This window comes from Geotrypetes seraphini, chromosome 1 (assembly GCF_902459505.1).
Source record: "Geotrypetes seraphini chromosome 1, aGeoSer1.1, whole genome shotgun sequence".
Taxonomy (NCBI): Eukaryota; Metazoa; Chordata; class Amphibia; order Gymnophiona; family Dermophiidae; genus Geotrypetes; species Geotrypetes seraphini.
In genome coordinates this window covers 65,621,742-65,644,940 of record NC_047084.1, presented here as the reverse complement: position 1 = coordinate 65,644,940, position 23,199 = coordinate 65,621,742, and the positions used below count along the sequence as shown (strand labels likewise).

Below are 23,199 nucleotides of genomic sequence, written 5' to 3'. Positions count from 1 at the left end.
GGATGTGGCGAAGCTATAAAAAGTTTTGTTTTTTCTGAATTAAGTCTTAGTTTGAATTCAATCATCTTATCTAGCAGGGTTAGGGGAGGAGTGATTCCCAGTGTCACTTCTACCTCTTGCAGCTGCCAGGTTTAAAATGCCTCTGTCAACCCTTAGTAGTAGTCTTGCAGTACAACCACAAGAGATCAAGTTGCTTTATAATGTATTATCCTAGGTCAGGGGTAGGCAATTCCGGTCCTCGTGAGCCAGAGCCAGATCAGATTTTCAGGATATCAACAATAAATATGCATGAGATAGATTTGCATCTCAAGGAAGCAGTGCATGTAAATCCATCTCATACATATTCATTGTGGATATCCTGAAAACCTGGCCTGGCTCTGGCTCTCGAGGACTGGAATTGCCTACCCCTGTCCTAGGTCAAGCAGGCAGTATATTCTCGCATGTGGGTGATGTCATCCATGGAGCCAGTGCCTAAATTTAGGCATCGGAAGGCACCCTGCCAATGCCTAAGTAATTGAAACATGCAGTTAGAAATGGCTGTATTGGACATCCCTCCTGCTGGGGATGTTAGGGGGGGTGCCAGCCTGAGGGAGTGGGCATCCCTCCTGCCAGGGATGTTACGGGGGTGATGGGAGACAGTGACACCCAAAATGTGTTCCTTATGTCTAGTCTGCTCCATAATCTCAATTTGGTTGCTGTCACTGCAAAAAAAACCTTCTTCACAAAGATAGGATGTTGGAAATGGAAGCAGGCTTTTCAGTGGTTTTGTGGCAATCTCAGGATATTCTGCCTTGACTTATGGAGATTTAAAGTTGTCTCAAATGGATAGCAATCATGTGAAGGAGAATTAGCAGATGACAAGAAAAGAGAAACTGAAACCAACATGATGCAAAATAAAACATCCAGACAACAGAGGTAGAAGAAAAACATTTTATTTCAAATATTTTAAATGAAATATGGATAATAATTAACAAAAAATATTGTTTAAATTTTGACAAATAAACTTGCAGAATTTTGAATTTTTTGCACAGAATTCCATCAGGAGTAAGGGGTTTCTTATAGAAGAGACCCAGGTTGGCCTAATTTATCTTTTTCTTAAAATAAAAGCAGAGATGCCAAGTTATCTAGTTCCAGGCTGAAGATTTTGGGACAGTCCTGGATTTCTGATTACCCATCCTGGTGCACTGTAGGATTTGTGGCACTGATTTCAATGGTAAGGATCAGATATTACAAATCCCACTGTTTTGGGAGGTAAGTTCAAAACCAGGACTGGTCAAAAGTTTCCAGCCTGGATCTGGGTAACCAAGCATTTCTGGAAAAGCTATATGCTGGGGTATACCTCTGCTGGATAATAACTGCCCACTTTTGTGCAATCTGAAAAACTAACTGCCATGACCCTCAGGTTTGAAGTACTATCACCTGTTCCAAAAATACCTAATTCAGGCCATGTTTCAAAGCCTCATGTTTCTAAGACTCCAGCTCCTGGTATCCCATTCCAGAGGCTACAGCTACCATTGCTTCAGTGCCCCATGCTCTCAAGACTTCAGCTCCAGTCTAAGTTGCAGGGGATCTCATACTGCACACTTCAATTCCAGAGACTCCAACCCTGGCTGGTTTTGCTTTTACATCAGAGACTCCAGTTTCTTTAGTGCCAACCTGACCTCAAAGAATACTGCATTCCTGAATACAGCTTTTGTGACATTGAGGCTGATTCCAAATACTGCTACTATTACTACTACTACTGCATATTTCAATAGCATTACTAGACTTTGTCACTAGATTCCTGTATATATCTTAGTTGGCAGGTTGACCCCTAATGGTAGTACCACCATACTACAATTAGGGACTTTTTGATCTTGGGTAGCACACTGTACTACTACCAATACCCCAATAAGTGCTAAGGGAGATCAGCTGCCTCTTGGTGGAGGAGTGAGGAGTGAGGAGATGATATATTGCCTAATGCTGCTGCTGGAGAAGATCAAGGATAGGTTGAGTGTTGCTCTTATGGGGGTGTGGGTTGTCATGGGAAGAGTTAGCACATAAGCACATAAGCATTGCCTCTGCCGAGTCAGACCATAGGTCCATCATGCCCAGCAGTCCGCTCCCGCGACGGCCCCACAGGTCAATGACCTGTAGTGATCTATTACTCTAAAGCATTTTGTACTGTATAGTAACCCTCTAATTGTACCCCTGGATCCCCTTTTCCTTCAGGAACTCATCCAGTCCCTTTTTGAAACCCAAAGTCGTACTCTGCTCTACCACCTCCTCTGGAAGTGCATTCCAGGTGTCCACCACCCTCTGAGTGAAGAAGAACTTCCTAGCATTTGTTCTGAACCTATCTCCCTTCAATTTTTTTTTGAGTGCCCTCTAGTTTTTGTTGCCTCCACCAGTCTGAAGAATCTGTCTTTCTCTACCTTCGCTATACCCTTCATGAGTTGCCAGGAGTGGAATGTTTTTCTGTTTGGGCAGCAGTCATAGCCACTTCTTAACAAATTGCACTGAAATGAATTATTATTATTATTATTATTTTGTAATGGAAAAACCTACAAACAATTGAAAAAATGTTGTTTTTTTTAAACATATCTTTAGTGAGAATGGCAAACAGCCCAAACAAGCAAATATAGCAGCGAAATAACAAAGGCAATACAGGAGGAGCAAGAAAAACAGCAGTAATAGCAAGCAGATACATTTCAAGTTTTTCAAGTTTTATTAGGATTTTATATACCGCCTATCAAGGTTATCTAAGCGGTTTTTACAATCAGGTACTCAAGCATTTTCCCTATCTGTCCTGGTGGGCTCACAATCTATCTAACGTACCTGGGGCTATGGAGGATTAAGTGACTTGCCCAGGGTCACAAGGAGCAGCGTGGGGTTTGAACCCACAACCCCAGGGTGCTGAGGCTGTAGATCCAACCACTGCGCCTACTCACACCTAGAATGGATGCATGTAACACAAAAGTGGCAGAAATCTCTCCACATCTGTATCTCTAGTGCTCTTAAATGTAAATGTAGCTAAGGCAGAATGCCTTAAAGTATTGCTAAGACAGAAAGATCCAGGTGGCACATAGACTCACCTATGTTTTTTCTGTCTCTTCTTATAAAGATTATCCTGAATGACTATACAATCCACTTAAACAAAGGATCGCTGCAAGGAGTGAATGTGGAAAATGCTGCCCATCCCTGTGTAAATGCTCCATGTACTAATGGAGGCAGCTGCAGACCAGTGTGGGACAGCTATGAGTGTGACTGCCCCTTAGGTTATGATGGAAAGCATTGTCAGAAAGGTAAACCTCTATGTGTCTGTCAAATTTCTTCTCTCAGAAATATAATTACTTCAAAAAATAAAGACATATAGGTGTCTAAAATAAACCCTACTTATGTTGGTAGATATAGAGGCTACTGTATAAAGAAAATTAGCAAAGGTAGAAAGGGATATGAGGATGTAATTTAACATGACTTTTACTAAACCACAGTAGAGCTTCTTACCGTGGGCTGGCGAGGTAAATGCTCTGACGCTCATAGGAATTGAATGAGCATCAAAGCATTTATCTTGCCAGCCTGTAGTAAAAAGCTCTACATTGGTTTAGTAAAAGGAGCCTCTATTCTGCCCCTTGACTTCAAATAAGATATCCTATACCTAAACCGATCCAAGTTGATTCTTATCTCAATTTCTCTTTAACATTCTTTGGTGATAGATTCTAACATTACCCATGGTAAATAAGGGTTACCAAAATGGGGCAGTCCATACAAAATACCATGTGAAATGAGACAAGGACCTAAATATGTAAACCCTAGAAGAAAGGAAAGTGAAGAAATAAAACATTCAAATATCTGAAAGATATAAATCCCACACAGAAAGCAAACATTTTTCAGTGGGAAAGAAGCTGTACAGCATAAAGTTCTGATATAAGATTCCTATAGGGTAAACTCAGGAATAATATTTGGAGATATTTATTTTCAGAAAGGGTACAAGGAACAGCCTTCCAGGAACTTAAAGGAGGTAACAATATCATTTTTGCAGTTCCTTTTCCCGTTTTGTGTGATTTTAAGTTGCTTTTTTATTATTGTGAATTGCTCTAATATTGCCTGAGGAAGGGCGATATATTAAATACTATAAAACTAAAGCATATACCATAAAGATAGTAACAGAATTCAAGAAAGCATAGAATATGCATAGATAATCCTTGATTGCAAAGATTGAAAGAAAATGCCAGAGATAAACTGGGATCCATTGCATTACAAAAGAAAATATAATGAGCACACCAGATGGACCTTGTATTTTTTATCTACCATCATAATCTCTGTTTCTAACCTAAACTGACTTTAAATATAAATTTGTCAGTGGCATACTGAGGGGGTAGGGATGGGAGGGTGGCTTGCCCTGGTTGCAGACCATAAGGCAGTGTTCCAGGGCTGGTGTTGGGCTGAAGGGGCAAACAGGGCTGATGCCCTGAGCCCCACAGCTCCAGGGGGCAAACTTCACAACTCGCTGCTCTGGCTGCCATGGGGCCTTTCTCTTTGCTGGGTCCTGTCTTCACAGAAGCAGGAAGTAGGTTGGGCCAGCAGAGAAGAAGGCCTGACATCGGCAAGAGCAGCAAGTTGTGAAAGCTTCTGCTGCCAACAATGAAAGGTAAGTTTTCTGGAAGGGGGGTGGCAGAGAGAAGGCCCCAGAGAGAAAAAGAGGTATCCATCCCAGGGGAGGAAGAGAAATGCTGCACCCAATTGGGGGAGATGGAGGAGTAAGGGAGAAAGCTATCAAATTGGAGAGGAGAGGAAAAGGAAGACCAGGGAAGGGAGAGCGAAAGGCTAGAGCATGGGTAAGGGAGGGAGAAGAGATGCCAGACCAAGGAGGGAGAGGAAAAGATGGAAGGGAAGGATAGGAGAGAGATACCAGGGCATTGGGGAGTGAGGAGACAGATGCCAGACCATGGGGTAGGGTTGAAGGAAAGAAAGAAGAAGAGAGAGATGCCAGAGTATGGGGGGAGGGGTTGGAGATAGAGGAAAGAAAAAAATGGAGAGGGAATGAAACTGAAATCATGTATAAAGGAGATAAGGGACACAGGCTGGCTGGAGTCCTCCACATGTAGGTACGAGACCAACATGGGCAGCCTCCCCCAAACTCACCACCAAGGCTCAAGGCTCACCAATGGTCCTTTCAGGGGTCTGGGGTGTAATGTGAAGAGGGGGTTGGATGATGTGGGGGAGGTCAGTTCAGGAGGAAGTCTTGGGTATCATATCAGGAGGGTTGGGGACGCCAATATTGGGGTGGAGACCTGATAGAGGCATACCTGTTATCATGGAGACCAGGCACATCAGGATATACAGCTCCCCCTACAATAGGCACTTAGACATGGAACAGGTGTAAATTCCAATTGCCTATGTGAAATAGGGAGTGAGCATCTGTATTGTTTATCCTGCCCAGAGCTATCCCTGCATTGCCTACACACTCCTGCCATCTGGACATACTCAGTTTTCCCTTAACATAAATTTTTATTTATATATTGCAAAAGCTTTTCAGTTCTGTCCAATTTACAAAAGAGGTAATGTCAGTGAGCTACAACATAACTTGGCAAGAGCGGTTAACAATAGAAATTACAGTACATCCAAAAGTATCATAGGAAGGACTGCTGAATTTAGAGAAAAGGTGTGTTTTTAGGAGCTTTCTAAGTGCACGCAACAGGCTGATACTCTGACCAGTTGTTTCTGTTCTGGGTCTCTGGAGGCAGCTTGTATGATAGGAGTCTTTTAATAAATCTTTTCTGAGGGGAAGGTGAAGAATGATTGATGATGTGTGGATTGACCAGGTCCAGTGAATAGGAACTGATTAGTAAAGTACAGTAGTTGGGCACTAGGCCATGTAATGTTTTGTAAAAAAGGCAGCCAAATTTGAAGAGCAATGTAGTTTTTATAGAAATAGGCCATGTCTGAATGGCTTCTGTTCTGAAATGGCATTAAGATGTCTTGACCTCCCTAGATGTTTAAATATTGACATTTAGATGTAGGGATGTGCTTCTGAAATAAGGGCTAAAATGAGACATCTGTCTGCAACTTGTTGGTCCAAGGCTTATTTTCAGGTGTCCAAAAAAAGCATGCCAAAGCAAAGTATAGTTCAAATAATGCATTTTATTTAGAAACTGAGAATTTGAAAAACCTTTAGTCAGTACTCATGAGAAAGGCAATTTCCAGAGAGTTCAAGGAACATGTAGGCCCCTAGTGTTTTCTTTTATACATCCCATAGTTACCAGTGTCAGGGGGATATTTTTACTCCATGTACTGTAAAGGCAGAAGATATGCAGGATAAAAAATGTGTCATGATTTCAAACTACAATTACAATTACAATGCCTAATTCAGCTAGCTATGAACCCTTTCACCTCTTCTCCCCACAGAATGGGCAGAGAATTTGCCTCTGGTAAGGACCCATTTACTAGGGATGTATATCATTAGCATGCCTTGTAGTACAGGTTAACATGCTTTGGTTGGATCATGCCACCAAGTTAGCCGTTGACTCATGGCAATGCATACAGTAAGGAATCCACCCTATGATGTTTCATGACAGAGTACAGGAGTGGTTTGTCATTGCCTTCTCCTGTGGAGCATGTGTGTCCACTATGTTGCTACTGCCCAACATAGGGCCCCTCAGCTTACAGCATCTGGTATTCCCAGGCAGGACTAGCCAGGCCTGACTCTGCTTAGCTTCCAATAGTAAGAACAGGCCTAATTAGGGCGGCCAGGCTGTAGGCTTAACATGTATTAATCTCCATGAACTGATGTGTATGAAGCTGATTAACATACTTTAAGAAGTTCTACTGCATGTTTGACAATTGGGAAAAATTAATAAATGACCCAAAAACAAACCAAATTATTTTTCTTACACATGCCACCCATTTATTTGCAGAAATCCACTAGATGGCATGTCTCCTCCATTTTCAGGTTGAAATTTAGTGGGAAGAAACACTACAGCTGTCTGAGCTGGATCACATATGATTCATGTAGTCTAGAAGCAATATATTACTAAACCAAGCAGGAAAATTACTTGCCATACATATGGGCAAAAAATATAATCATCTTAAAATAAATTAATCCTCTATGTCACTAGGCACATCCTTAATATTTCCTTGCGGCTTGTGTTTCATGGGTTTGTAAGTATTTGTACAAAAATTATTGGTTATAGGTTAATAGGAGATATAAGGGGTCCTTTTACCAAGCTGTGGTAAAAAAAACAACAACAAAATGGCCATAGTACGCCCTAGCGCGGGTTTATCCTGTGCACTAAAGCCATTTTTGCTACAGTTGGAAAATGGCCAGTTTTCAATTTGTTCTTTTAATGTGTTATAAGAGCACTTACAAATTATGGGGTTCTTTTACTAAACTGTGGTAAGTGCTAGCACAAGCTTACTGCAGCTGACAAGGGTTTACCATAAAAAGTGCTCAGGCGTCCTATGATAAGTTCTCAATCAGTGCATGCTACCCATGTGCTGAAAATATTTTTTATTTAGCTTGGAGGGGGCATGCCAAAGGGCAGAGAGTGGGCATTTCTTCACTAAACAGTTAGTGCATCCACATTACCAAGTGCTAACTGACTAGCACGGGAGATCTTATTGTCTACAAAATAAGTGTTGGTACAGTAAGTGCTTCCATGGTAATTTTTTTTTTTAATAGTTGTGCGCTAATAGCAACAGATCAATTTTTATATGTCTCCTCAGATTTAGAGGAAAGTTGAACTGTCGAGTTGTATGAACGAAAAGTAGAAAAATTAATCTTTTAGTTTATAAGATTATGGAGTCCTTAGTTTATAAGACTATGGAATCTACCATCCTTACTTTCATATAAATTGAAAGGCTGCCCGGCAGGAGGCAGGAAAATGTCATGTGTACAACAGTTTTAAAAGTACAGTATAAGCAAAAGAACAAAAGCTGAATTCTGTTTTGTTTAATGCTGGCTTGATGCAGAATGTGGAAATCACTGCATGAACAGTAAGTACCATATGTGACTGTGTAGCTGAGGGGACTGCATATGCTGTAAACAGGCCATCTTCTCTCTCTAAAGCTTGTAAGTTTTGTACTGGCAAGTCTAGGATGCCTGTAATAAACTTGAAAATATTGTATCATGTATTGAAAATTCACCCAAATATGTTACTTTAAAAAATTCATCAGAAAAATATTTGTTGAGCTCAGGCCACAACACTATGGGGATCTTTTACTAAAGCATAATGCATGGACATAGAATTAGTGCATGGTAAATGCTAAAAAGCTCATTTTTTATGTGTAAGTTTCTTAGCATTTAGCACGTGTTTAATAAAAGGTACCCTATGGCATAATAATAATGACAGTTTATATACCGCAGGACCGTGAAATTCTATGCGGTTTATAATGCTTAGAAATGTTACAGATTGAGTGAATAAACAGAGTTACAGATTGAATGAACAAAGTACAGATTTAGCGACAGGTGATTTTTGCGCTCGGTTGTTAAGGACTAAGATTGAATGGGTTGGTCTCCTAAGTATTTCAGGAATAGATGTGTTTTCAGACGTTTCCTGAATTCTCCATAGGTAGTAGGCACAAGCAATTGTTCAAGGTCTTTACCCCATAATGCTGCTTGATGTGCGAGAAGATGTTGATGATGACTTTTAAATTTACAACCTCTAACCTCTATCCAAGTCTGGATCCCCCATCTTTCAGGGTCGTTTGGGTCTGGTGTGCCATGCAAATGGGAAGAAAACTCCCAGTCAATCAGGACAATGAGAGATCTGAGAGTTAGCTGAAAGATGTTGACCATGGAGGGACACAAAATAAATAGATATTTCAGAAATGTTCATTAAAAATATAAGTCAAAGGCATGAATTTTTATACAAGCTTTTTGTTTTTGAATAGCACAATGTATATTGTACATGATGAGCCTCTTTTTCTTTAAGGGATGTGCAGAGATCTCAGGGTCATCAAAAATATATGGAATAGAGAAGAAAACAAGTATTTAGCACCGCTAGATTAGGATTTATGTACTTGAATGCATCCCTCCTTTTCCACTGATGCTCAACGCAGTGACAAATTAGCATATGCAATATAATCAATAAAACATAGACAAGAAACAATAAAACAATAACTTAAATATGGCATGAAATAAGGACTGCACTATTCTTATAAATCTGAATTTGAGTTCTTTCACAGAAAGAAATGTATAAAGGAGCTTTTGAATGGTCTACTATGGAACTGTGATAAGCATAATTGCTGTTGTTAGGTGTCATCAACTTCTGCTCGAGTCCTAGCGACTTGATGATTTGTGGATCTAAAAAGAAATCGGTTTTAGTGCTATTCCAGAAAGGTGCTATTCCAGCATCATCCCCATGGTTGTTTTCAACATGCCCAGCCTTCTGATTGCAGGTCGCCCTCTTCACCTGGTTCCTTCGATCTTCCCAAACATGATTCCTTCTCCAGTGATCTCTCTCTTCTGAAAGTGTGACCAAAATAAGACAGTCATAACTTCATCATTTGGGCTTCCAGTGACATAACTGGATCGATATCTTCCAGAATTGATGTGTTAGTTCTTCTGGTGGTCCACAGCATGCCTAAAATCCTTCTCTTTCTGTCTTGTTTCCATAGGATTGCATTTGATAACTGCACTTTGGTTTATCTCTAGTAGAAGTGTTTTGTTTGTATCAAGTGGTGATCACTGGATGCTAGATGATCACCCACTGTAACTTCAGAAACACTTTCCCCATTTGTAAGCACTAAGTCCAATATGGCCCCTTCCTGCGTGGATTCCATTGCCAACTACTGGAACAGAGCTCCTTGTAAAAAATCCTGGATCTCCCTACTTTTAGAAGACCCCCGCAATAGGGATACCCCAATCAACATCTGACACATTAAAATCACCTATTAGTAATATTTTCCTTTTACAGCTATATTCTGAAGGTCTACTAATAAATCTTTGTCTACTTATTCTGTCTGTGAAGGAGTAGGGTTACCATATTTGTGAAGACAAAATAGAGGACATGTGACCCTGCCCATACTCCAACAGCCCCGCGCACACTCCACCCATTTCCTTGGTCCCCCTTCCCATCCTCTGTACCCTTTTAGGGCTTCTCTCTCCTCCCCCCAACTCCCCTTCCCCATGGGTGCTTTTCTCTCTTTCTCTCTTTCCAACCCTCATCCCCACTCCCGCGGGTGCACCTCTCTCTCCTTTTAACCTTCTCTCCTGCTGTTTCTGTCTCTCCCTTCTCATCCAGCACTACCCTACTCCATGTTCTTTTCTCTAGCACTCTCTCCTTTCCATAATGCTTCTCCAGCACTCCCTCCCTCCATGCTGTTTCTCCCTCCCTCTCTCCCTATATCCATGCTGTTTCTCCCTCCGTCTCTCCCTACATCCATGCTGTTTCTCCAGCCCTCCTTCCTATGCTGTTTCTCCAGCCCCCTCCCTCCTTGCCTTCCTTCCTTCATGCTGTTTCTCCATCCCCTCCCTCCATTTTCCCTCCATCAATGCTTTCTCCAGCCCCCTCCATGCTGTTTCTTTAGCCCCTCCCCCCTCCATGATGCTGCTTTCTAGCTCCCAACTCCCCCACTACCTCTTCCCCAGGCCAGCCACTGTAATTGAATCATCAGGCAACAGCAACAAGGTAAGCCTGCTGCCACCGGCCTGCCCCAGAAGCTGCCTCTCTGCAAGTCCCTTCTATGCAGGAACAGGAAGTCACTGCAGAGAGGCCAGTGTACCTCATTGCTGCTGCTGGCTGCCTGAAGATTCAATTACAGTGGCTGACCTGGGGAAGAGGTAGATGGGGGAGTCAGGGGCTCAGCTAAACCCAGACAGATTTCCCCATTTTTGAAAAACCGTCCAGGTGCCCATGCAATCCTCAGAGAAGAGGACATGTTCAGAATTTCTCAGAAATCTGGAAACCCTATGCAGGAGGCCTGCATAACACACCAATGTAAATACATTTCCATTCTCTCTTTCCAGATTGACCCACAGTGCCTCTTCCTTACCCTGCAGATCCTGAAATTGTGTGACTTTAATATAATCTTTAACCTGTAATGCTACTCCCCCTCCTTTTCTTCCTACCATGTCTTTTCTGAACAGATTATAGCCTAGTATAACTATATCCTAGTCATGGTTCTCTGTGATTGCCACTGTCCAAGTCAGCCTCTTCCATCACAGCCTCTAGATTCAGAACCTTGTTTCCCATCCTTCGAGCATTAGCATACTCATATACTGCTTTCCAGATATTACCGCTTTCCCTATTTGTGACTGCATGGGAATGCTCAAAATTCTTTTTTTTCCATATACTGTATTTATGAAAATAATACTGTGCATTTCTTTTGCCTCTTTTTTCACATTTTATAAAGTTAATGTTGTGCATTTCTTTTGACTTATTTAAAATTTATAAATCTATTATTTAAAATTTAAAAATCTATGAAAAGTGATGAAAAATGTGAACACAAATTTGTGGGAGTGTTTATTCAGTTTGTGCATGCAATTGCTCTAATAACTGGCATTTCAAGAAGCAATTATTGGCACTAATTAGAATTAATTACAAGTTACATGTGTAAATATAGGCATGGGATCGGCGCCTAAAATTTTACATGCGAATAAAAAAAAGCCATTTATGCCACTATTACAGAATAATGTTTAAGCTGCCATTTTTGCAGGTAAGTGTACACTTAGGGACAAATTCTATAAACGGCGTCCCAATTTTAGGCAGTGGTAGGCATCCTACCACTGTCTAACCAGCCAATTGAGATGCATGTTTTTTAGAAAAATCCTACCTGAGGCTGGCAGCCTACACTGTAGGCATTTTCACAGGTCATGGGAGATGCGTCAGGACATGTAAGCTTGCCCAAGGCTGGGTATGGGCATGGTTTTCCCAGAAGTGACCTTGGGCAAGCTTAAGCAGCCCTAAGCATTTCCTTAGGGCCTTGAAAGATGCTTGAAATGTAGGCAAACAAAAAGCTGGTCTACAATTCAAATAGACGTAGCTGCTGAGCTTATCGCTACAAGGAAATCTCCCTGCCATGATCAGCTGAGTGGCTACAGCAGGGAAGCATCCCCCCCCCCGCAAAGTTGGCCAGCAGGAGGGATGCCCACTCCCTCCCATTGCCACGCCCGAATCCTCACTTGATACTGTCCATGGCAGGAGGGATGTCCAATCCCTCCCGCTGCCACCCCCAAACCCCCACCCAACACTGCAGCAAAAGAGATGGCATCCCTACTGCCAGGGGACTTCTAGGGGGGGTTCGGGAGTGGCAACAGGAGGGATTGAGCATCCCTCCTGCCACAGAGAGTGTTGAGTGGGGGTTCAGGGGTGGCATCAGGAGGGATTGGGAATCCCTCCTGCCATGAACAGTGGCAGGGGTGTAGGGCTATGCCTGTAACACCATTGTTAGAATTTGGCCCAGTGTTGCTAAGAATCATTTTCATTTCTGTCAGCATCTTAGAATTTCATGCTACTCGTCTGTTAACCAGGCCATTTACCTAAAAGGGGTCCCCACTGCCAGAGGAATGTGAGATAAGAAATGTCCAGCATGGACCAGTGGTTGTCAGTGCCTGGCGATCTTATATCTAAGACAATTTATGATGACATTGGACCTTGAACAGATAATGCAGGATGTTTCGGTATGTGAGGAAAAACTGCATGGTAACAAGGACACCATTGATCAAAGATATCTTTTGGCGGGAGGAAGAGGATAATAAGAAGAAAGGATTTGAGTAGTCTCGGAGAGTTGATGTGGAAAAGGTAATTTCAAGTGTGTGCAGGAGAGACAATTGGCGTTGGTGTGAAGAGACTAAGCCAGCCGGGAGAAGAGTCTATGTGAGGCTCAGGTACATACCTCGGCTGCCCTGAATCAGGTTACTGGGATCAGTCGCCTTGTATCTCCTTGCACTAGTGGGAGACCTTGTTTGAGATTGTACCCTGCCAGAGAGTGTCTGGTCATCAAAGGACTAACAGCTGTTTAATCTGGCTTGCATCCTGCCCAGGACTACCAGCAGAAGGTCATATTCAGTCTGACAACCCATGACAGAGAAGACCCTGGCTCCCTGCCACTTGAGGGAAGCATCATATGGTGAAAGCCTCCACTTATTTTAGTGAGCCGGTATTTCTTCCTATAGGCTGGGGATAGATAAACTTACGACATTATTTCTGGCCTTAGGTATTCATGTGGCTTGGTGCTTAGTTCAGTAGTAAATTACTAGTTGTGTTCTTTGCTCTTAGTAACTTAGTTTCTTTGCATAATCTATATCACAGCATTATTATTTATGTATATTTTTCAGTGGTTATTGTGTTCATTAATGAATATTTACCTATGAAACTAAGCATGTAACTAAGTTGTACATTCCCTGTATACATGTGCAAGTGTGTTTTCTGTAGGGATAACCACATAATGAAGACAATTGCTTTCAGGACAGTGTGGTCATTCATTGCCTATAAGCGAATAGGAAAGCAAAAAGTTGTTCTCTGGGATTTAGTATTTGTTGCAGTGCACCCCTAGACACCCAAGCGTTTTATTATAAGTAATTATTATATAGCACTGACAAAAACTCCTACAGGGGGGGGTCGCTGCTGCTGTCACTCAGTTGATTTGGGAAGGGAGATTCCCTTGCCATGATCAGCTCTAATTGTCACCTATGTCATGGACGCCGGTTAGAGAATCGGGGTGGTTGGGCAGGGTTAGATGTCTGTCCCTTAGGCGGCTGCAGAAACTGGTGTCCTATACAGAATTTCCTCCTTACTGTATATGCATAAGTATTCTATATATTCACATGTGAAATGGGCATGTAAATTTGGGTGCCCAGATATAGAATTGGCCTTTCAGGATACCATGTCAACTTTGATGACCAATTGTTATTAACCTATTTTTCACAATTCATAATTAACACAAGTTTTCTCATTTTCCAGTCATCACTGAAGCTATTGAAATCCCCCAGTTTATGGGTCGCAGTTACCTAATTTATGATAATAGAAATATCCTTAAAAGGTAATTATTGTATGAAGACTAATTATATTTACCATTCCAGTAAATGGCTATTATGAAGTAGAGCTGAAAGGTTCTTTGTAACCAAAATATTCATATTTTTTCTGTATTCCTATAACAATTAGTGGCTACTCTTAATGAAGCACATTTTGTTGATGAGTACATTATATGTTTGTAAAATTTCCAGTTGAAAACACTGAAAAATAGGTAATTTTATAAATTTTGATAAGAGTTGGAGCATTTCTGTTACTAACACTGAGTTTTACACACAAACTCTTTCTATAATTTCTTTCTATGAGTCTTCTACATATTGTCTGATCATGGAATAGCCTGGACAATTGCCTACTTATTTATTAATATATATGCACATTTAGGGCCAGATTCTGTAAACAACGCCTTAATCAGCAGGTGCCGGCTGCATGTCAATCACGCTTGGGCATCGTTTATAGAACCACGCCTAACAGCGCTTATCAAAAAACGTAAGCACTGGTAATGTAGGTCAGGGTTTTACTGGCCTGCTTTTCAGACGCCTAAGGGCTAGATTCACAAAGCAAACCGATCGTGTACCGATCGGTTTGTAAGCCCTTTGCGACCCAATTTCCCTCTGACCTGATTCACTAACCTGTGTAGCGATCCCATCCTGATCCGTGCATGCAAATGAGGGGAATCGGCATGCAAAGCAGAAAGGAAGCAATTCACTAAAATAAAAAAAGCAACACCGATTGGGCTGGCCAATCCACAGTAAGCGACTGCTGAGCACCAGTCGCTGAGGTCCTTTCCGACTGCCCTTCCTTCTGCCGCCCTGCTTTACTGCCCCAATCTGTTCTCTGCCCTGTCTCCTGCCTGCCCCGATCTGCTCTCTGCCTTGTCTCAGCTCTGATCTCTTGCCCTTCCCCGCACGGTTTAACCCGCGGGTTTAAAGCAGGTTAAAACCACGGTCTCGCTGGGCTGTTTAAAAGTAAAAGTTTTTTTTTAAAAAGTTGCGGCTCATAGACGCATGCACAGACCATGTATCGGGATCGCTCTCTAGCGATTCGTGTGGTGTCAACGATCGTCCCCATTTGCATGTAGGCCTTTTGTGAATTTGTCGGCCTGCATGCAATTGAGCACGGATCGGACATGGAATCGGAGGCTAGTGAATCTAGCCCTAAGATCTTTAGAGCTTCATTCCTAGTGGTGCCTATATTTGTCTCCGCCCTTAAACATACCCATTTAGGTGTTAGGTGCCTACCTTTTATAGAATTGGGTAGGCACCAATCAGCCAATTAATTTTTTTCAATTATGAGCTTGTTGGGTAATTAAGGTAGCATAGAAACATAGAAGATGATGGCAGATAAGGGCCATAGCCCATTAGGTCTGCCCACTCTACTGACCCACCCCCAAGTCTACTATCCTAGGGATCCCACTCCTGGTGACAGGTTCCCTTGGCTTATCCCTCTAAGGCAGGGGTGTCCAATGTCGGTCCTCAAGGGCCGCAGTCCAGTCGGGTTTTCAGGATTTCCCCAATGAATATGCATTGAAAGCAGTGCATGCAAATAGATCTCATGCATATTCATTGAGGAAATCCTGAAAACCCGACTGGACTGCGGCCCTCGAGGACCGACATTGGACACCCCTGCTCTAAGGGATCCCACATGGGCATCCCATTTGCTCTTAAATTCTTGCACGCTGTTTGCCTCTATCACCTGCACCGGGAGCTCGTTCCAAGGATCAACCACTCTCTCGGTGAAGAAATATTTCCTGGTGTCGCCATGAAATTTCCCGCCTCTAAGTTTGAGCGGATGCCCTCTTGTGGCTGAGGGTCCTTTGAGAAAGAGAATCTCTTCTTCCATCTCGATACGGCCGGTAATATGCTTAAACGTCTCGATCATGTCTCCTCTCTCCCTACATTCCTCGAGTGAGTACAGCCGCAAATTTTTCAGCCTTTCCTCGTACGATAGATCCTTGAGCCCCGAGACCATGCTGGTGGCCATCCGTTGCACCGACTCTACTCTCAGCACATCTTTTCGGTAGTGTGGCCTCCAGAATTGCACACAGTATTCCAAATGAAGTCTCATCATGGTTCTGTATAATGGCATTATGACTTCAGGCTTCCGGCTGATGAAACTCCTGTGGATGCAACCTAACAACTGTCTTGCCTTAGATGAAGCCTTCTCCACATGATCAGCAGTTTTCATGTCTGCGCTGATGATCACTCCCAAGTCTCGTTCTGTTGAAGTTCTAGCTAAGGTCTCACCATTCAAGGTGTAAGTTCTGCACAGATTTCTGCTGCTGAGGTGCATGATCTTGCATTTCTTAGCGTTGAAGCCCAGCTGCCAGGTCGAGGACCAAAGCTCCAACAAATGTAGGTCCTGTGTCATACTATCGGGTGAATTGCCATCTCTCACTATATTGCATAGTTTGGCGGCGTCAGCGAATAATGTTATCTTACCTTGAAGCCCCTGAGTTAGGTCCCCTATGAATATGTTGAAAAGGAGCGGGCCCAAGACTGAGCCCTGCGGTACTCCACTGGTGTGACAAACGGACGTCTTTCCCAAGGTTTGCCACAGGGAAATTAAGGAAAGTATATAAACCCCAGTGCAGAAGGGCTGACCAGGTCAGTGCCCAGGACAATAAATTAGCTGACTACCTGGTCAGTGACAATGAAATGGAAATAGAACAGGAAGGCTTAGACTTACCTGAAGCAGTTCCAGAGCCAGGCAGGAAGAAGCTGCCTTGCTATTGTCCATTGCCTGTAAGGCAGAAAGCTCATAGGCAGTTTCCCCTCAGAGAAACGGCATGGGCTGAGGAAGGAATTCCCTTCCCCCATCCAAAGCCAAGGGGGAGTGGTTCTTCCCCTCAGCTTAAAGCCAGGCTCTTTAGAGAGCAGAGGGAGGAAGGAGGAGGAACAGAACGAAGCTTGGCAGCAGAGCAGAGGCAGGACGGGGCTGAGCAGTTCCTCAGCACTGACTGGGAAATGACTGAGGAACAGGCTGGTAATTTGGCCACTGAATTCTTTCCCCCAGAACCCATGGTGTTGGAGGAAAGTTGGGCTATACAGGAAAGCTGGCCAGAGGAAATGGAGAGCTGAATATCCTGGGAAAGGTCTGTGAACAGAGGTTTTGTCTTGGCTGTATTTCTCTGCTTGCTCTGTGAACTAATGACTGTGGGAGTTACTAGGGAAATAATCCTGTACTGCAATTTTACATGCTGTTTTGCTGGAATTTGGAAAGGCTACAGTAATCTCCTCTTCAGGTTATGTTCACAGCTGAACCAAACGCCAGGGTATAATGATGGCTAGTTTAAAGCCCAGAATTTCCTGACTTCCACACTCCGTGAAAGGGCCCAGCTGTAAAGATAGTGCCTTAGCAACTAACTAATTCAATTAGTCTGCCTGCCTCGTAGGGATAAGGAAATTAACCCTCTCAGGGAAAAGCCTGCTCGGGACTAGGGAGAAAGTTCAACCCAGCTAGAGAGAGTGAATGCACTGTAGGACATTACAACATATTCCTCAGTCACGAACAGGAATGCCTCTTCTGTCAAAGCTACAGGAGAAAGTTATTTGGGTTAACTGTTTCGCTGCCTAGCCTCATGGCATATTAAGGACTGTATGTGTTTTACCAATCAAGCCCAGAGCTGCTGGCTTGGTGATCAGGAATGAAATGAACTTTTTCTGTTATTTTTGTATGATGTTCATGCTACCAGGAAAACCTGGAGTGGCACAGTAATTCCACGGCCGGTGGCCGAATAAAAGCTTATGTTTTCACCAAGGCCATTCTGACAAAGTGTGATTTTTCAAAACCCTTGGAGAATAAGCTTAGTTGGGCATTTGCCAGGGACTACCAACTTGAAAGGTGACCCTAATTCTAAAGGGACCACGCCAGTAACAAGCTTCAGGTCGCTACCCGACGACTCAAGGTGTTCTCAGAGAGCGTGGGTGTGACACTGGTCACCTCCGATGTTTTAGAGAGGATACCGTTAACTACCACCCTCTGAAGTCTGCCACTCAGCCAGTCATTGACTCATGTAGTTAGTGTTTCTCCCAGCCCCATTGATTTCATCTTACTCAACAGCCTGTGATGCGGGACACTATCAAAAGCTTTGCTGAAGTCTAGGTATACGACGTCCACGGATTCTCCCAAGTCTAGCTGTTTTGTTACCCAGTCAAAGAAGCTGATGAGATTAGATTGGCAGGACCTACCCTTGGTGAACCCGTGTTGACTGGGATCCCGTAGATTCTCCTCATCCAAGATTGCGTCTAATTTACGTTTGATTAGTGTTTCCATGAGTTTGCATACTATTGATGTGAGACTCACCGGTCTTGCAGCCTCTGCCCTGCAATCCTTTTTGTGCAGTGGAACGACGTTAGCTGTTTTCCAGTCTATGGGGACTCTCCCCGAACTTAGGGAGAAATTGAAGAGTCCAGATAGCAGTTCTGCCAGGACATCACGCAGCTCACTGAGCACCCTAGGGTGTAGATTGTCCGGTCCCATGGCTTTGTTCACCTTGAGTCTTGCCAGTTCGTAGTAGACGTCGCCAGGTGTGAACTCGAAATTCTGAAACAGGTCTTCCACGCTGGGCTTTGCCTGCAACTGCGGAACGTGCCCCGGTGCCTCACAGGTGAAGACCGAGCAGAAGTATTCATTCAGTAGTTCTGCTTTATCGGAATCTGATTCTGCATAGTTCCCATCTGGTTTTCTAAGATGTACTATCCCATCTGTGTTCTTTTTCCTATCACTAATATACCTGAAGAAGGATTTGTCCCCTTTCTTCATGTTCTTTGCCAGAGTCTCTTCCACTCGAAGTTTGGCCTCCCTGACTGCCATTTTGACTGCTGCAGACCTCGCCCTATGTTCTAGTTTAGCTTCCCTAGTCTCCGTTCGTTTGTAGGAAATAAATGCTTTTTTCTTCTCCTTGACGAGGTGGGAGATTTCTGCAGAGTACCATTGGGGTTTGTTGTTTCTCCGCCGTTTGTGTACTGATTTAATGTAGAGGCTTGTCGCTTCATGTATGGTAGATTTCAGAGATGACCACATAGCTTCCACATCATCAGTCATAACTTAGTTCTGCAGTGTCCGGTGGACGAAATCTCCCATGCGTTCGAAGTCAGTGCCTCGGAAGTTGAGTACTTTTGTTTTCATCTTTGATCTAGGGAAACCTTTCCTGAGGTAGAACCACACCATGTTGTGGTCCCTGGAGGCTAGCGTATCACCTAACAGTGCCTATATTTAGGCACCTCTTATAGAATCTGACCCTTACGGTCCACCTAGAAAAAGCAGAGTACAAAATTAACATAAATAATAAAATAACACGCACCAAAAATAATAGAGCCCTTTTACCAAATTGTAGTAAAATCTGGCCTTAGCGCATGCTTACGCAGGTTATTCCTGAGCGCTAAGGCCATAGTACTGCATGGATAAATTGGTCAAGTTTTCGGGGTGGGGGGGAGTTTAATTAATGGCCATTAATTAATTTCCCATTAGTATGTGGCTGTTAGTATGTGATCCCCTACCACCACCTATTTTGAAGGCAGTAAGGTTTTAATCCGAAACTGACATTACTCACATAATTCTTGAGAACTTGGATGTATGTTGTTTCTGTTTATATGTTTGATTTTAGACCAAATGTCTTTTAGGTCAGTTGTATCATTAGCCATCATGTACTTTAAATGAATAGCAGTTAGACCAATTCTCCATTACATTACATTAGTGACTTCTATTCTGCCTGTACTTTGCAGTTCTAGACGGATTACAAAAGAGCTAACTGAACATTTCCAGGAAAGTTACAATTTTGGGTTACAAATGTGATGATATAGCTGGATATTTCCAGGAGATATTGCAAATTAGATAACAAGTTAGACAACTGGACATTTTTAGGCAATATTACAAATAATATAACAAATATGATAGCTGGACATTTCCAGGAGCATTACATTTTAGGGTACTATATTCTTGGTAGCTGTAGAGGGCATGCTCCCAAGATCAAGCATAGGGGAATATCAGACTATCAGCTTTGTTTTTGCAAGATTTAAGTGTAGCCTATTCGCTATCATCCAAGCCATCATTGACTCTAAGCAGTGATTAAGCTTGTCTATGGCTAGGGCAATGAAGAATTCAAAGGGAAAAAAAAGAACTGAATGGCATCAATGTAGAAACATAGAAACATGATGTCAGATAAAGGCCAAATGGCCATTCAGTCTGCCCATCCACAGTAACCATTATCTCCATCTCTCTCTAAGAGATCCCACATGTCTATCCCAGGCTTTCTTGAATTCAGACACAGTCTCTGACTCCACCACCTTTTCCATGCATCTACTACCCTTTCTGTAAAAAAAGTATTTCCTAGATTATGCCTGAGCCTATCACCTCTTAACTTCATCTTAGGCAGATATACCACTGGGCATTAAATTCACAAAATGTTTGATAGACCAACACCAGATCATTGGGCTGCTAGCGCATAAGTCAGAAAAGGATATTGAAACAAAATCCATCTGTTGTCAGCCAATTAAATAATACCTGAACCAAAGCACCACTGTACCTGTCAGACCAAAAATTTCTATATGCTTCAATAGGATTTGGTGATTTAATAGGATCATTGCAGATTTTATCAAACTGAACTAAGCACTATCATGAGCAGTGGTCCAAACTTTGGGCTCCTTTTATGAAGGTGCGTTAGGGCCTTAACGCGCGGAATAGTGCATGCTAAAATGCCGCGCGCTAGCCGCTACCGCCTCCTCTTGAGCAGGCGGTAGTTTTTCGGCTAGCACGCTAATCCGGTGCTGCACTAAACACGCTAGCACACCTTCATAAAAGGAGCCCTTTTTTGCATCGCATCTATGGTAGAGAAAAAGCGTCTTTGTACTCTCTGGCTTATATAAAAAGGTTATGTTCTCAGAGTCACTGGGAGAGCATTTCAAGGTTTACAGCAGGGGTGTCCAACCTTTTGTCTTCCCTGGGCTGCATTAGCCGAAAAAAATGTTTCTGGGGCCGCGCAAACGCTGCAGCAAGAAAGGGGAGGGAGCCGGCAAGACGGTAAACACCCAGGGGCAGCAGAGGAAAACACTGCATCGCCCTTGACCGGAGCCGCACAAAATACTTCACAGGGCCGCAGGTTGGACAGTCCTGGTTTACAGCATGCTTCAAAATATCACTTAAAGCAAAATTTTGGAGCAGATGGAAATAAAAGTTACAACTATTTTGAGAGACGATTACTCTGACAATTCTAAAGCAGGCAAATAAGATGGTGCCATACCATGAAGGATTCGGAAGACAGTTGTACACATCTTAAATTTACATTTCGCACGAATTGGTAACCAATGGAGTTTTTTCAAGTAAGGGGTAGCCCTATCGCATCTCTTAGCCCCCAAAATAAATTTAGCTGACATATTCTGCAGTAAAGTCAGTACAATTAAAACAATAATATTACTGATGTTTTTTTGTAAGCCATATAGGAGCTTTGATTTAGGGCAGGGGTGCCCACACTTTTTTGGCTTGCGAGCTACTTTTAAAATGACCAAGTTAAAATGATCTACCAACAATAAAATTTTAAAAAACACAAAGCACACTGTATGCAGAGAAAGTGTTAATTATCATTTATATTTGGGGTTTTTATCAGAGGTCAAGGCAGATGACTTTAAAATATGCAATGTCACCTTATTAACAACTATACAAAAATAAACAAATATACCCCTTCCCTTTTACTAAACTGCGATAGTGGTTTTTAGCACTGGAAACTGCGCTGAATGCCCTGCGCTGCTCTTGATGCTCATAGGCTCCCTGCGCTAGAAAACGCTATTGCGGTTTAGTAAAAGGGGGCCATAGTGCAAAATATAGACAGCAGATATAAATTCTCAAAATGAACACATTTTGATCACTAAACTGAAAAAAATCATTTTTCCTACCTTTTTGTCTTGTGATTTCATGGGTCTCTGGTTGTACTTCCTTCTTCTGTAAAGCCAATATTTCTTTCTTTCTGCCCTTCTTTCTCTCTTCCCCTGACCCCCTATTTATTTCTACCTTTCTTTCTCTCTCTCCCCCTGCCCCCCCAAGCCATCATGCTGCTTTCTCCACTTCCCTGATTCTTTCCCTACTCCACCCCCAAGCCACCAACGCGATTTCTCTCTGCTGCTTCCCCAAGCCAGGCCTGGCATGTACAAGCGCCGGGCCCACAAGACTTCACTTCCGATGTCAATTCTAACATCAGGGAGGAAGTTCCAGGACAGCCAGGCAGCAATTGGCTGGCCCAGAACTTCCTCTCCGACGTCAGAATCTTGGCGAGAGGGAAAATTAGAAGGCCTTGAGCATGCACAAATGCATGCTCAAGGCCCAGCAGAGGCAGGAAGTTCTTCAAGTGGCACCAGCATGTCCTATGGGCTGCGTGCCAGTACCAGACAGGGGGGGGGTATGTTTCAAGTTGTTCAGGCGGGGGGATGTTGGTTTGCGGGGGGGGTGGAGCAGCGCCGCTGGCCTCAAGGGGGGGGAATGTATCAAGCAAGTTTCCATTATTTCCTATGGGGAAACTCGCTTTGATATACGAGTATTTTGGTTTACGAGCATGCTTCTGGAACAAATTATGCTCGTAAACCAAGGTTCCACTGTATTTTAAATGAATAAAATGCTACTAGTTAACCAGGAGCACTACAGAGTTTCTTTAAAGTAAAGTAATTAACAATTATAAGTAACAACCGCTTAGTTCCTTTAGAGCCTATGATCCATTTATATTTCTTTTTGTAGACTTTCAGGATCAAGATCGAATATATTCATGAGGTTCAAGACTACAGTAAAGGATGGTTTGCTACTGTGGAGGGGAGACAGTCCCATGAAGCCTAACAGTGACTTTATCTCTCTGGGTCTGTTGAATGGAACTTTAGTATTCAGGTGACTGATGATTATTTCTTTATATGATTTTTTTTCTGGAAGCCACCAGAAGTAGCACAGCACTGGATTGCAGCAACATAATGCTAAACTGTTAAAAGCCCAATACACAAGGGAGTACTGGAGAGCTGGTTTTTAGGGAGGGGGGAGGAGGAGTGCTAGAGAGCTTGCTAACAAATGGAAGCCAGGCAGATCTGCTTCCTAAGGAGCATGCCAAAAATCAGTAAAATCTGCAAAATAGCAACTATTGTCTTATCTAAATCCATACAACAAAAAGTAGCAAATGGCTAGTATTAAAAATGGGCAAAAGAGAAAGGATGTAGCTTTGGAGTAACAAAAGGAGTCAAAGGATTCAAAAAGGAGTACCCAGCAGAACAGATATTGACTT

General features: G+C 42.8%; 1 protein-coding gene across 3 annotated transcripts in view; it reads left to right on the top strand.

The window, feature by feature from the left end:
• The window catches only part of EGFLAM (EGF like, fibronectin type III and laminin G domains), a 207,886-nt gene that overhangs the window by 157,901 nt on the left and 26,786 nt on the right, over positions 1-23,199 (top strand). For all 3 annotated transcript variants that reach the window (XM_033932625.1, XM_033932615.1, XM_033932635.1), the window contains exons 18-20: positions 3,104-3,284; positions 13,884-13,962; positions 22,671-22,814. In XM_033932625.1, the coding sequence (XP_033788516.1) occupies positions 3,104-3,284; positions 13,884-13,962; positions 22,671-22,814 (404 nt within the window). The remainder of the gene's footprint in view (positions 1-3,103; positions 3,285-13,883; positions 13,963-22,670; positions 22,815-23,199) is intronic.